Below are 15,700 nucleotides of genomic sequence, written 5' to 3'. Positions count from 1 at the left end.
ACGGGTTACCGCCATTGCGTAAGGACCCCTCAGGCCCTCGGCCGGGGTGAATTCCACTTTTTCCCCTTCTCGGAGGTTATGCAAATGTTCGGGTAAGTAACTGCATTTCACAGACCTCCGATTCACATAAAGGTCTCGGCCGGTGGAGAAGTCCTTGATGAACCCGAAACCTCCGCCTTTATCGAATGTTACCACCACTCCAGAGGGGGCTGAGTATTCGCATGGTGCTTGTATACCGTCTTCGCAAGCTCCTTAAAGTATTTTTTTTTTGCAGTTGTTTTTCGTATAGCCCCAGCGCGTATCTTGGCCATCAGCAGGGGCCATTGCGCAGAGGGCTTGACAAATCCCCCACGCGAGCCAAAGCATGGCTCGGGCGGTGACTGCAGTGGGGAGCAAGGTGGCCTCTCCGATCCCGGAGTATAGGCGGGTGGTGCTTCTACCTCTTCGATCATTGCAGGCTCTGTGGTCTTGTCTGCAGGTGAAGCCATTCTGTCTGAGGAATCCTCACTCTCCAACATGCCTGATCCCTCTACTGCGCATAACAGGGCGGCACGGAGTACTTCAAACAAGACCTCCTACTGCTCTTGGAGGCCGCCCCCTAGGTACTCTAACATGGGGGAGGCGGAGTCCATCTTGGCATAATATGCAAATTAGAGGCAGTGGCACGAAAATACAGTCCTTCCCGCTCTTTTCAGCAGAAGGCGCCAAATTCTTCCAGCCAATACAATACAGCGATGGTGCAGCAGAAATTTCAGTCAGCTTAGGCGGCCATCTTTAAGCATAATGCTGTCAATTCATTGACAGCAAGTGGTGGCTCAGAAATCAACAAACAGTCCACAATATACAGTTTCACACCGCGATTTTTTTGACAGTTCTTTGGCCCCAAATTTTCAAATAAACGGATAGGGCAATTTATCACTTAGTAGGCAATTATGGCACACAGTTCAAATTCCACTATGGCGTATAAATATTTGCATCCTGTTCGTGACGCCCAAATATGCAATACGCCAGTCCAGCAGTGTGAGCGATTGTGAGGTCACAGGGTACAGTTAACAGACCGAGGGTTGCTATTGGTACTTACAGTTTTTAATATACCCTGGGCAGGAGTACAGCAGTGATGGAGAGGCTGGCACATAGATCCTCTGGGGCAGTCTCTGGGTATAGAGACCAGGCCTGGTGGTAGGTGAGGTGCCCTGGGTGTTGTAGGTTTAGTGTGCCGGTGGCAAGATCCCTTATAGATTTAATGTAGAAATAATTGAGGTACACACAGTTGTAGTGAACCAGAACTCCTTTTTACTGAACAGTTCAACTATATACAGGTTTCAGTTGGTTTCATATGCAGGGTCTTGGTAACAGGCAGGCTTCACATAAATAGAAAATGGATCTGTCCTGAACACGATTCAAAGTCAATGGGGGACGAATCCATTTTCTATTGTGTCCGAGAATACGGATCTGTCCCCACTGACTTACATTGTGAGGCATGACAGATCCGTCTTGCTCCGCACCACATTGCGGATAAAAAAACGCTGCTTACAGTGTTATTCTGTCCGCCATAGCTGTGTTAAAGAATATACCGGATTCATTCATAAAGGATGCAGACAGTTGTATTATTCTGACTGAAGTGTTTTTGCTGATCCATGACGGATCCAGCAAAACCGCTGGTGTGAAAGTAGCCTAATGTGTATGGCCACCTTTAGAATACAGTGATGGGTGCAGTCTCAAAACTTCAAGAAGAGACCCTGTGGAGTCTAGTCAACGTGGAAGAGAAGTTAAGTCATGCCGGCAGCAGAACAGCTGTTTGTTGCAATTATGCTCAGAGTATGCTTCTCTACATTGTTCTCTGGAAGACTTGTGAAAGTACTGATTATAATAAAAACAGAAAACTCCAGGGAAATCTGACTGCAACTTGGTAAAAGATTCTGAGTAAGACCAGGCCCAAATATAAAGTTAGTTACAAAAACAAGACCAAAACAGAGTCTGGATCTCAATAAAATTAAGGATCTGTAGCTAGAGTTAAAAATAGCTGCACACGTAATATCACCATGTAGCTTGACAGAGCTTAAAGAGTTGTGTAAAGGACAAAGTGGAACAATTACAGTGCCCACAGGTAAAAAGCTGATTGAGACCCATGTATTATCTGTCTACAGTTTTTTCGGAAAGTCTTCAGACCCTTTCACTTTTTTTTCACATTTTGTCATGTTGCGGCCTTATGCTAAAATAAACCAAAAAAATGCAGTTTTTCCCCATCAATCTGCACACAATACCCCTTAATAAAAAATGAAAACAGAATTTTAGAAAAATCTGCAAATTTATTAAAAAGGAAGGAATTAAATTTTGCATGGACATAAGTATGCATACCCTTTGCTGTGACACTTAAAATTTAGCTCTGGGGGCATCCCATTTCTCTCGATCATATTTGAGATGTTTCTACACCTTGATTGGTGGTAAATTCAGTTGATTGGACATGATTTGGAAAAACACAGCCCTGTTTATATAGGAGAAGGAAAGAACTGCCTATGGAGCACAGAGATAGGATTGTGTGGAGGCACAGATCTGGAGAGGGGTACTAAAAATTTTGCTGCACTGAAAGTTCCCAAGAGCACAGTGGCCTCTAAAATTCTTAAAGGAAATGTGATATCAGAAAATGACCTATCGTTTAAATCATATTTTTATGTTTAAGATTTTTTAAAATAATTTTTGGTGATGTTATTTTTAATTTTCCACTTCACTATCTTTATTTAAATAAAATCATACAATTGGCACTGGCCACTAAGCCTAATAATAGGCACCACTTCTTCTGTACAGATCACTTTACTGCAGTTACAGCTTAGGCCCCTTTCACACGAGCGGGTTTTCCACGCAGGTGTAATGCATGATTCCACGCAGGTGTAAAGCATCATTCTATGTTCTATATTCTGCGTATTTCCCGCAGCCTTGGCCCCATAGAAGTGAATGGGGCTTCAGTGAAAAACGCATTTCATACGGAAGCAAGTGTGGATGCAATGCGTTTTTGACTGATGGTTGCTAAGAGATGTTGTTTGTAAACCTTCAGTTTTTTATCACGTGTATTGCACTCTCGTGAAAAAACTGAACGCAATTGCAGACAAAACTGAGTGAACGTGCTTGCAAAATGGTGTGAGTTTCACTGAACGCACCCTGAACGCATCCGGACTTAATCCATCATGTTCGTATGAAAGAGGCCTTACTGTATCTATACACAGAGGTGAGATAATTACAGGCAGGGTTAAAATAAAATAGGACAGGATGCACCTTTCACAATTTTTGATTGTCAAAGTGTATCTATTCTTTCCTTGTATAATGACCTCAGCACAGGTCACAGAGCATACCTAGAAAACTCTCCCATATAAGTCAATAGGGTCCCCTCCTGACCATTGTGTCTATGGACCATGTGGCTGCTGTAAAGCAATTTTCTTAATGCTTTCTTAATTATGTTAAGAACAGCTCAGGCAAGATGGCTGCTCCCATAATCATGTTCAGGAAATAGAATAACAAAATCTGCAACCAGAAAATAAAAACAGATTAGAAAAATGCATATGTGTTACTATCTGGTTTTAACTGACAGATAACATTTTTGGTGACACATTTCCTTTAAATGAAGAAATTTGGAAAATTACAACCAGGACTCCTAGAGCTCACTGCTCCACCAAACAAAGTAACCTGAGAAGAAAGGCCTTAGATAGAGATCCTGTGTGCAGATTGCAGAAACTTCCAGAAGGTCAACCATCACTGCACCATGCCACCAATCTGGGCTTAATGGCCGAGTGGCCAGAAAGAAGCCTCTTCTCAGTAAAAGACACATGAAAGCTTGCAAAAAAGTGCCTAAAAACTCAGACTGTGAGAAAACAAAATTCTCTCGTCTGGTAAAATCAAGATTGAACATTTGAGCCTCAATTCTAAGAATCATGTTTGGAGGAAACCAGGCACTGCCCACTACCATCTCTACAGTGACGCATGGTGATGGCAGCATGATGCTGTGAAGGTATTTTTAAGCAACTGGGACATGGAGACTGGTCAGATTTGAGGTAAAGCTGAATGTAGCAAAGTACAGAGATATATATTTTTTTTAATCAGATCATTTTTATTAAAGGTTTTACATACAGCCAATTATTCAGATAAACCATACATTATATGACAATAGGATATCAATACAGTAAAATCAATCATACTTTATCCAAATCAGCATGTCAATAACACTGCATCAAATAAACCTTTATTAAATCTCCCAGTCCCCCCCAACTCCCTTCCCCTCTCCGTGTGGTCATCTCCCTCAACATGGACAAAAATGCTCAAATTCTCTTACATCTTAACTTCCAAATAGTACAGAGATATTTTTAATTAAAACCTAATCCAGTGTACTCTGAACCACAAACTGGGCCGAAGGTTTACCTTTCAACAAGATAATGACCTAAGCACACAGCCGAGACAACACAGGAGTGGCTTAGGGATAACTCTGAGAATTTTCCAGCCAGAGCCCTGCCTTTAATCCACTCCCCATCCAACCTGAAAGTTTGAGAGAATCTGCAGAGAAAAATTGCAAAACACCAATCCAGGTGTGCAAACCTTGTGGCATCAGACCCAAGAAGACTGGACAATGTAACCACTGCCAAAGGTGCCTCAACCAAGTACTAAGCAAAGGGTCTGAACACCTATCTCAATGCAAGATTTTAGTTTTTCCTGTTCAATAAATTAGCAAATATTTCTAATATTCTGTTTTCACTTTGTCAGTATGGGGGACAGTATGCAGGAATGCAGATTGATGGGGAAAAAGTTAAACTTTTTTTTAACACAAGCCCACAACATAACGAAATGTAAAAAGGGTCTGAAGACTTTCCAAATGCATTGTATCTATCTATCTCATCCCCGTAGTATCATGGTAGTATCATGGTTTGGACCTGTTTTGCTGCATCTGAACCAGGATAGCTTGTCATCATTGATGGAAAAATACATTCTGAATTATACCAGCAAATTCTAAAAGAAAATGGCAGGAGTTGTTTCTCAAGAGATGGTGAGTCATGCGGCAAGGCAATGACCCTAACACACAAGTCATTATACCAAAGAATGGTTAAAGAAGAAGTTAAAGTTTTGGAAAGGCCAACTGAAAGTCCTTATCTTAATCCAATAGAAATGTTGTGGAAGGACCTGAACTGAGCAGTTCATCCGAGGAAACCACCAACATAACAGATATAAAGCTGTTTTGAACAGAGGAATGGGCTAAAATTCCTCCAAGTTGATGTGACTAATTAACAATTATAACATTTAGTCACAGTTACACGTATTTCTACACAATGAGGTCACACGAGATACTGAAAGTAAAGGTTCACATACTTTTGTCCCTCACAGACATGTGATATTGGATCATTGTCCTCAATAAACAAATGACCAAGTCTAATATTTTTTACTCATTTGTTTGATTTGACTATCTTTATCCACTTGTGTGAAAATCTGATGTAGTTCTCATGTAGACCATCTATCCACATGGTGGCCGAGATTTAAAAGCATGTTAACTGTGCATCCAATTGCTCCCTCTATCTAGATATCTGTCTACCTTTTTTCTATAAACAAAATAAACGGCACATTTTTGTATGGGTTCCCCCCATAACCATCCTGGCCTCATATGTGTACATGTGTAAGAGTGGGTTTATGTCATGTTTTTCCCATACATTTGACGTATACATTAGAAAAAAAAGGGACGTAAAAACGCAGCACACCACGGTTATCCTTCAGAGTCCAGTAAAAGGGCGTATATATGTTAACATACACTTTTTTTTTTACAATGGAGCTCTTTGGGTGCGGTTGCCACTGTATGATATCTGTCTGAGGCATCCGTTAACTTATCCATTTTTTATATAATCTAAACGGATGTCAAAAACACGATGTGAACCCAGCTTTAGTGTGCCAAAATAAGCACTAGTACACAGTTCAGCAGTGTGGCAGAGAGGGGAGTCTGCCATGTACTGTATGCTATAGTACAGTGGGCTGACAGTGCACAGCTTTGTCCTGGTGGTCAGTGGTGTGGACTGTGTTCCCCAAGGCCCATTTACTCTATTGGGAAATACAGGACACACTGCAGTATCACTTACTTGAATCCACAGTATATACTGTAAATATATTAGCCCTACCCCCCAAATAATAATAGATCTAGTGACTCTATATTACCCACATACAGAGACTAAATAATACTGCCATACTGGAAAATTGCCATACAGTGACTGGATAATGCTGTCATACACTGACTGGATAACACCACCATACAGGGACTGGATAACACTGCCATACAATGAATGGCTAGCACCACATACAGTGACTGGATTAGGGTGGGTTCACACTAGAGTTCACACTAGCGTTATAGAGTCTGCTATGGCTACGGAACATAACGGAATCCATAGGATGGAATGCAAAACGGAAGCCTTTAAGAGGCATTCTGTTTTGCTCCGTCCTAATAGAAGTCTATGGGAAAACATAATGGATCCCTCTGGGTCCCGTTATGCAAGACGGAAAACAAAGTCCTGCGACAGGACTTTGTTTTCCGTCTTGCATAACGGGAACCAGACAGATCCGTTTTGATTCCTATAGACTTCTATTAGGACGGAGAGAAAACTGAATGCCTTTTAAACGCGTCCGTTTTGCATTCCTTCATAATGCAAGTCTATGGGCAGCAAAATGGATCCATCTTATGGATTCCGTTATGTTCCGCTATAACCCTATCATAACGGATAGCCATACCGGACTCCATAACGCTAATGTGAACCCACCCTAACACTGCCATACAATGAATGGATAACACCACCATACAGTGACTGGATAACACTGCTATACTGGGACTGCATAACATCTCCATACAGTGACTACATAACACCTCTATACAGTGACTGCATAATACCTCTATATAATGAATAAATAACACCGCCATACAGTGACTGGATAACACTACCATACAGTGACCAGATAACACCACCATACAATAACCATATAACACCAGCATACAGTGATTGGATAACACCACCATACAGTTATCGGATAACATGGCCATACAGTGACTGGATAACACCTCCATACAGTAACTGGGTAATGTCGCCATACAGTGACTGGATACAGGGTATATGGGGACATAGTATAGAGTATAAGAGGGCACAGTACAAGGAATGAATAGGGACACTGTACAGGGTATGGTAAGGGGGAACAATGCAGGGTATAAGGTGGCATAGTATACGGTAGGGGCCACAGTCACTTGACCCTGTGATGGTAGAAGGTCCTTATGATGCATGTGGCAGAGAAGTTAGACAGGCAACCGGGCCGTGTATGGACAGGGGGGGTGGACACATCAAGGGCAGCAATAGGAGATAGGAGGGGTGGAATAAAAGCCCTGGATACATGAGGGAAGAAAGGGGACAACAGGGGCTTGGTGAGGATGAGTGAGTAAGAAAAGAACGGGATATGTGTGTCAGGGGGTTGAATAGGTGTCAGGGAGTCTATGGAGGCAAACAAACTGCTTAATGAGGCAGTAAATACTATTAAATAAGCATTGAAGCCAGACAGCAGCAGTTTCAAGAGTACCCCGACCTCCCTCGTTCCACAGAGAAGAGACAGTGCAGACTCACTTGCAGGCTGTCTGCATCTCTTCACTGCTCCTGCCTTTGCGCACTCCCGGAAGACGTCCTGCTCTGCAGAATGGAGAGAAGACCCTCCAAGAAGTAGGAGCAGTGAAGAGATGTATGTCTGACTCCACAGCACGGGAGCTTGTAAGGGGGACAGTAGCTGGCCTCTGCATCTTGCATTAAATAGGCTGTCAAGCAGTGGCTTCCCGTATATAGCTACGCCCCTGATGCTATGTATGCTTATTGCATAGATTTCCAGTGAGCATGTGGACACTCGGTGAAGTGGATTTGGAATTAAAAAAAAAGGCATAGGCCCTGACTTATCATATCTAACTCCAGAATTCAGGCTTTTGCAACTTTTTACACTCGCACAAAATTTAAGCGATTGTGCAAAATTTTGCATTTTTTCGAATTTTTTACACCACTCACTATAGTTTTGTAATGTGGGTGGAAAAGTGGGTGTGGTTAGAAATGTTAATGAGTTTCACTTCAGGATTATCATTGAGACTTAAAAAAAAAAAAAAAAAAAAGTTGCTATAAAGTCGCAATTTCACTCCTGAATGAGGGTGGAGTAGGAAAACTGGAGGATCTTCTCTAGACAAAAGTGTTGGGTTTAAGGATAAGACAAATGTATCAAACAACATGAGACATTTGATAAATGTGGCATAAAGTACTTCAACACAGACTCAAGCAAAGCTGACTTCAAATATCTCCCTTATGATAAATTCACCCCATACTTAGATTTCCCTAAGTGCAGGATGAAAAGAAAGTTGCAGAGCTCTTGAGACACATGTTGAGGTCTTTCCTTTGTCTTTTCCAGTTGACCGACCTGTCAGGGTGTATGCGGATGGAATCTTTGATCTCTTCCACTCAGGTCATGCAAGAGCCCTTATGCAAGCCAAGAACCTGTTCCCAAACAGTTACCTGCTAGTTGGAGGTAAACTATGGACTGACAAAAAATATTTTGTCTTAATAGATCCTGAAATTATAATTTTATCAAATAGGAATGCAATATAAATACCCAGCTATGAGTTTTTCAGTCTGCTTTATTGCATTATTCTATTGGCCTACCTTTAAAGGGTTTCTACCACCTCATTTTGACCGAATTAGCTTTCAGACACTAGCGATCTGCTAGTGTTTGATCTCCATAACCATGCAATTCTCAGACCTTTGTGTGGAGCCGTTTCATTAAAAAACTCACTTTTATTCCTATGCAAATGAGCCTCTAGGTGCTATGGGGGCGTCTTTTAAGCACCTAGAGGCTCGATCTACTCACACTGTATGCCGCCCCGCTCGTCTGTCAATCCCGCCCATCTCAGTCTTTAATGCCTGCCTCCATCTCAGCCATCAGACTAATTCTCGCGCCTGCGCCGTGAGGAATCCGGCACCAGGAGCGCATCATTCACTCACTGCGCCTGCGCCGAAGACAGAAGTGAACGGCGCAGGCGCGAGAATTCGTCCGATTGCTTAGATGAAGGCAGGCATTCAAGACGAGATGGGCGGGCTTGACGGATGAGTGGGGCGGCATACAGTGTGAGTAGACCGAGCCTCTAGGTGCTGAAAAGACGCCCCCACAGCACCTAGAGGCTCATTTGCATAGGAATAAAAGTTAGTTTTTTTTATGAAACGGCTCCACACAAAGGTCTGAGAATTGCATGGTTATGGAGATCAGACACTAGCAGATCACTAGTGTCTGAAAGCTAATTCGGTCAAAATGAGGTGGTAGAAACCCTTTAAAAAAAACTTTTTTATTTTTATTAGAGAAATGCTTCAAAAGTAAACCTCCTGCATTGCATACAGTGTTTTGGTGTGGTCACCTCTATTGGAAAGCAGGTTATACAAAAGAAACAGTATACCTGCCTGGTGGATGCCAAAAGGACACTCCTTTGGTATCCTTTTGGTGTATTGACGTGTGCATAGTATGCACTAGGAGCAGAATGGTGTGAACATAACCTTAGGAAACTAAGGGTTTAGACCTTGTATGCACTGAAAAGGAATTGAATTATCCTCAGTAGAAGCTAATGTTCATATCAATGTTTCATTTAGTTATTACAACAGATTAGGCTTCGTTCACATCACTATTCAGCCTTTCTATTCTCCTGCCCCGTTTAGAGGCAGGGAAATGGAAAGGACGGATTCGGCATATAACTGAACCGAACGGAGCCCATGGGTATAATGGGGTCCGTTAGGTTTCTGCTCAGAAGAAGATTTTTGAGCGGAGACAAAAGTTGTGCATGCAGGACTTTTGTCTCCGCTTCAAAAATCTTCTTCTGAGCGGAAATCTAACGGACCCCATTATAGTCTATGGGGCCCATGGGCTCCGTTCGGCTCAGTTATGTGCCGAATCTGTCCTTTCCGTTTTTCTGCTCCTAAACGGGCCAGGAGAATGGAAAGACTGAACGATGATGTGAATGAAGCTTTAGTAATTAGCCTTTAGTACCAGTTCATTGCACACTCTTCTATCTCCTCAAACTCATTGATGTCTATAAAATGGAGAAAGTGGTGATCTTTTTGTAGGGGCTCTCATGGCTGTCCCTTTAAATACAAATATGCCATGCAGAGAGCTTAAAGGGAACCTGTCACCGGGATTTTGACCATAGAGCTGGGGACATGGGCTGCTAGATGGCCACTAGCACATCTGCAATACCCAGTCCCCATAGCTCTGTGTGCTTTTATTGTGTTAAAAAACTGTTTTGATCGATATGCAAATGAACCTCATATGTGTCCTGTATCCGGAGATGAGTCCAGCGGAAAGGAGCCCAGCACCGCCCCGCGTCCTCCGAATCTCCTCCTTGCTGGCTGACGTCACAGAGCTGGAGCGCCGAAATCTCGCGATGCGCGAGCTAGCGCATGCGCAGTGTCGGCATCATGTTCATTCCCTGTGCTGGCATCAGCACAGGGAACGAACTACACATGCGCTAGCTCGCGCATCGCGGGATTTCGGCGCTCCAGCTCTGTGACGTCAGCCAGCAAGGAGGAGATTCGGAGGACACGGGGCGGTGCTGGGCTCCTTTCCGCTTGACTCATCTCCGGATACAGGACACATATGAGGTTCATTTGCATATCGATCAAAACTGTTTTTTAACACAATAAAAGCACACAGAGCTATGGGGACTGGGTATTGCAGATGTGCTAGCAGCCATCTAGCAGCCCATGTCCCCAGCTCTATGGCCAAAATCCCGGCGACAGGTTCCCTTTAACTAGTAAATTATTTAACTTCGTGCCTCCAACCATATCTCATCTTGTATCCAGGCTAGAGGTGGCCCAACAGGATATTAGAGCCTTCTTTCCATTGTACAGTTGTCCTTTCTCTCTAATATTGTAATCACTTACATATATCATCATTACATTCACACATAGAAAGTTTCATTGATTCCAACAACTCTTTCTTGGTGCATTATTTTTTTATGCAAACGGTCAAAATTTGTGGCGTAAAAAAGTTGCAGACTACACGTTTGTGACTTTTTCAATGGCAGTTGCATAGAAAATTGTGCGCAGGTGCCTTGCCACTCTCCAGAAAAGGGGGCATAGTGAGGGTGTAGACTTCTCTTCACGAGCACGGAGTGCTAGATTCTCCGCCTAATTTATCACGAGGCGTGCTGGGCTATGATAAATCTGCCCCAATGAGTGTATATTAGGAAAAGTAAACAATTAGCCATGGGTATTGTGTATAGGTGTTGTTATTGTCTCCATTGTACAGTATCTGAAGGCAGAAATGACCACAGGAACAGTTTTCTAATGGCGTTTGTCAGTTTGCAGTGATGAGCTAACTCACAAGTACAAAGGTTTCACAGTAATGAATGAGAATGAACGCTATGAGGCTCTCCGCCATTGTAGGTATGTGGATGAAGTGATCACCGATGCACCGTGGACGCTGACCCCAGAATTTTTAGAGAAACATAAGGTAATTATGAACTGCAAAAATCTGTATTCATTATTCTTTATAGTTCACATCTGTGTAAGGAATTCAGTTTTTCTATTCTGTTCATCACAGGATGGACACCGATGAAGACTGACGGACCCCAGTGACTTATAATAGGATCATTGGGTTCTGTCATGGTGTCCGTCATTTTACCAAATATGCCAAATACGCACATGTGAAAAGTGTCTATCTGACTGATCTGCCTATCTGTCTAATAATTCATATTTAACCTAATTTCCTGTCATCACAATTAGGGCTCATGCACACGACCGTATGTATTTTGCAGTCCGCAAAAGCGGATCAGCAAAAAATACGGATGACGTCCGTGTGCATTCAGTATTTTGTGGAACAGAACAGCTGGCCCCTAATAGAACAGTCCTATCCTTGTCCGTAATGCGGACAATAATAAGACATGTTCTATTTTTTTGCAGAACGGAAATACGGACATACAGAAACGGAATGCACATGGAGTTACTTCAGTTTTTTTTGTGGTCCCTTTGAAGTGAATGGTTCTGCATCCGCAAAAAAAAAAAACTGAACGGACACGGAAAGAAAATCAGTTTGTGTGCATGAGCTCTTAGTTTGTGACTGTACTTCTGATACAAAAAAGGATCCATCGAGGAGGCAGAAACTATTATGTTAAATATCAAACATGGGAGTAGCAGCACTTAAGTCATGGGGAAAATACTTCAGGATGTATTAAGGGTTAGAAAAATATCTGCTTTCTTCCAAAAACAGTGTCCCACCTGCCCACAGGTTATGTACCCGTCATGGACAATACTGGACAACCTATAATATTTAACGGGATTATCTTAAAATAAAACTCGGGCAGATAGATTTCATTGACTAACTCAGTAGGTATAATACATTTTTAATTACATGCAATTGCAAAAGTATTTACGGTAGATCCTGGTGGTAGTTTGAAAAATGTTAATATATTTTTCATGGGACAACTAGTAGCGACCTCCCTATCAAACTGTTTAAATAGACACATAGCTGTGGTTCACCTGATTAAACTGCTGTTTTTCTATAGTTGATCCGAGGCTTGGTTCTCAAGTTATGATACTTCGTAATATGTAAATTAGTCTTTCAGTGCAATGAGAGCATCATGATTGCTCTTGTTGCACCCAAGCTCCCCACTGTCCTGTGGCCAGACCCCCCCTTGCTCCGTTGCCACTGTCGGCCCTGTCAATGAAAGAAGCGAGGAAGGGGCTGAACACAGAAAGGAGTGGAGCTTGTGATCAACAAGGGCATTAGTAACATCCTCATTGAACCAAAGGCCTAAGGGTGGGTTCACACTAGCGTTATGGAGTCCGTTATGGCTTTCTGTTATACATAACAGAATCCATAAGACGGAAGGACTGATCCGTTTTGCTGCCCATAGACTTGCATTATGTGGGAATGCAAAACGGACGCGTTTAAAAGGCATTCTGTTTGCTCTCTGTCCTAATAGAAGTCTATGGGAATCAAAACGGATCCGTCTGGGTCCCGTTATGCAAGACAGAAAGCAAAGTCCTGTCGACAAGACTTTGTTTTCCGTCTTGCATAACGGGACCCAGACGGATCCGTTATGTTTTCCCATAGACTTTCCATTAGGACGGAGCAAAACGGAGCAAAATGGAATGCCTTTTAAAGGCTTCCATTTTGCATTCCATCCTATGGATTCTGTTATGTTCCGTTATAACCCTGTTATAACGGAAAGCTAACGGACTCCATAACGCTAGTGTGAACCCACCCTAAGTTGCACATCAGAATAAGTATCATAACTTGGGAAAAGGGCCTCAGATCAACAAAAGAAAAACAGCATTTTAACCTCTTCAGGACCCTGTAAGTTTCCATTTTTGCATTGTCATTTTTCACTCCCTGCCTTCATGCAGTATTACCTTTTTTTTTTTCATTCACATAGCTTATGGGAGCTTGTTTTTTGTGGTGAAAGTATTACTTTTTATTGGCACCATTATTATTGCATGCAATTTAGTGGGAAGCTGGAAAAAAATCCAAAAGAGGTGGAATTGGAAAAAAAACAACACCGTTTTAGGGCTCATGCACACAACCGTATGGCTCTTTCCGTTTTTTTACGGATCCGTTGTTCTGTTGTGTTTCCGTTTCCTTTCCGTTTTTCCGTATGCCAAATACAGTATACAGTAATTACATAGAAAAAATTGGACTGGGCATAACATTTTCAATAGATGGTTCCACAAAAACGGAACGGACACGGAAGACATACGGATGCATTTCCTTTTTTTGCGGACGCATTGACTTGAATGGAGCCAAGCAGCGTGATTTGCGGACAAGAATAAGGCATGTTCTATCTTTTCACAGTACGGAAATACTGAAACGGAATGCACACGGAGACACTTCAGTTTTTTTTGCTGAACCATTGAAATGAATAGTTCAGTATATGTACCGCATACTGAACTAAAAAAAACGGTCAGTATACTGAACGCAAAATACCGTTGTGTGCATGAGCCCTTATGGTTTTTGTTTTTACATTGTTTACTGTGCGGTAAAACTGACTTATCACCTTCATTCTCCAGGTCAGTATGGTTATGGTGATACCACATTTATATATTTTTTTTGGTTTTAATACTGGAAAATCTTTGGAATTTTTTTTTCTCTTTTCATCACCATATTCTGAACCCCATAACTTTTTTATAGTTATGTTTACATTTCTGTGAGAGGGCTCATTTTTTGTGGGGTGATCTGTAGTTTTTATTGATACTATTTTGGAGTGTTGTGACTTTTTGACCACTTATTACATTTTGTTTGGGAGATGCAGTGACAAAGTGTCCTTTATTTTTTTATTTTTATATATTAATAGTATGGGAGTTTTCGGACATGACGATGCCCATGATGTTTATTTTTATTTTATTTTATGGTTTATGTGTTTGTTTTTTATTCTGGGGATAGAGGGGTGAGTGGAATTTTTATATTTTTATATATTTTTTAAATGTTTTTATTTTTAATTTGTTTTACTTTTTTTAAATCACCCTAGGTGACTATAACATGCAATTATTAGATTGCATCTTGTATTCTGTAGTGCATATCAATGCATTACAGAATACTGAATTCTGTATATTTCGATGCAGTGCTGCCACCTACAGATCTGCAGTGGAATATACTACTAATTGGCCTGTAGGCCTTACCCGATCTCAGCCAGGCAAGGTGGCTCTGGCCAGGAAGCACGTGTCTCTCAGTTTTAGTGCTCCCAGGTGCCTTGGTTACATTTGACCACGGCATCTGAGGGCTTAAATGTCTGCAATTGCCAGCAGAAATCCGACTATACATGTACGGTGTAGGCCCGGAAAGGGTTAATGAGGTGAACCACAGCTATGTGTCTATGCAAACAGTTTGATAGGGAAGTCACTGATGACAGATTCCATTTAAGTATCCCTTAGCAGCGTAGTGTAAAGCATTCTCTTCACATTTCAGTACTGCTCTGCGAAGACGGTTTTTCCTCAGCAACTCTAATTTAGAGAGCGCTGGTAAGGGACACTTCAGAGACATTTTATTTTTTTCACACAAATGTACAAATTCACTTAGGCTACTTTCACACTTGCGTTCAGAACGGATCCGTCTGCATTATATTCTAGAAAAAATTCTAAGTGTGAAAGTATGAAAATTGAGCCATATTGTGTCAAATTCAAACGGATCCGTCCCCATTGACTAACATTGTAAGTCTGGACGGATCCGTTTGCCTCCGCACGGCCAGGCGTGGCCAGGCGGACGCCCGAACGCTGCAAGCAGCGTTCAGGTGTCCGCCTGATGAGCGGAGCGGAGGACAGACGGTGCCAGACTGATGCATTCTGAGCGGATCCACATCCACTCAGAATGCATTAGCGCTGGATGGATGCGTTCGGGGCCGCTTGTGAGAGCCTTCAAACGGAACTCACAAGCGGAGCCCCGAACGCAAGTGTGAAAGTAGCCTTAAAGGGGTTCTCCAGGAATTAAGAAAATGAAAATACCTAAATATTACTTTATTATAAATATATTTCCAAATACCTTTCTTTAGTTATATGACTCATTTTGTCTGGGAGCAATCATCAGGGCAAATAAAATGGCTGCCGTCCTATTAGTGCTCACAACACCTGTCCTACTCACAAGAGGACAAGTTGCTTCACAACACTCAGGTAAGTAGCTGCCTCATCCTTCTCTTCTGCGT

The 15,700-nt window shown here is 42.1% G+C and overlaps 1 protein-coding gene across 1 annotated transcript in view; it reads left to right on the top strand.

Moving 5' to 3' along the window:
* PCYT1B (phosphate cytidylyltransferase 1B, choline) overlaps positions 1–15,700 on the top strand; it is a 153,758-nt gene that overhangs the window by 111,414 nt on the left and 26,644 nt on the right. The window contains exons 3-4 of the mRNA XM_044287475.1: positions 8,437–8,553; positions 11,369–11,520. Of these exons, the coding sequence (XP_044143410.1) occupies positions 8,437–8,553; positions 11,369–11,520 (269 nt within the window). The remainder of the gene's footprint in view (positions 1–8,436; positions 8,554–11,368; positions 11,521–15,700) is intronic.

This window comes from Bufo gargarizans, chromosome 3 (genome assembly GCF_014858855.1).
Source record: "Bufo gargarizans isolate SCDJY-AF-19 chromosome 3, ASM1485885v1, whole genome shotgun sequence".
Lineage (NCBI taxonomy): Eukaryota > Metazoa > Chordata > Amphibia > Anura > Bufonidae > Bufo > Bufo gargarizans.
The sequence above is the reverse complement of the archived record's forward strand: the minus strand, read 5'-3'. Positions and strand labels throughout refer to the sequence as shown.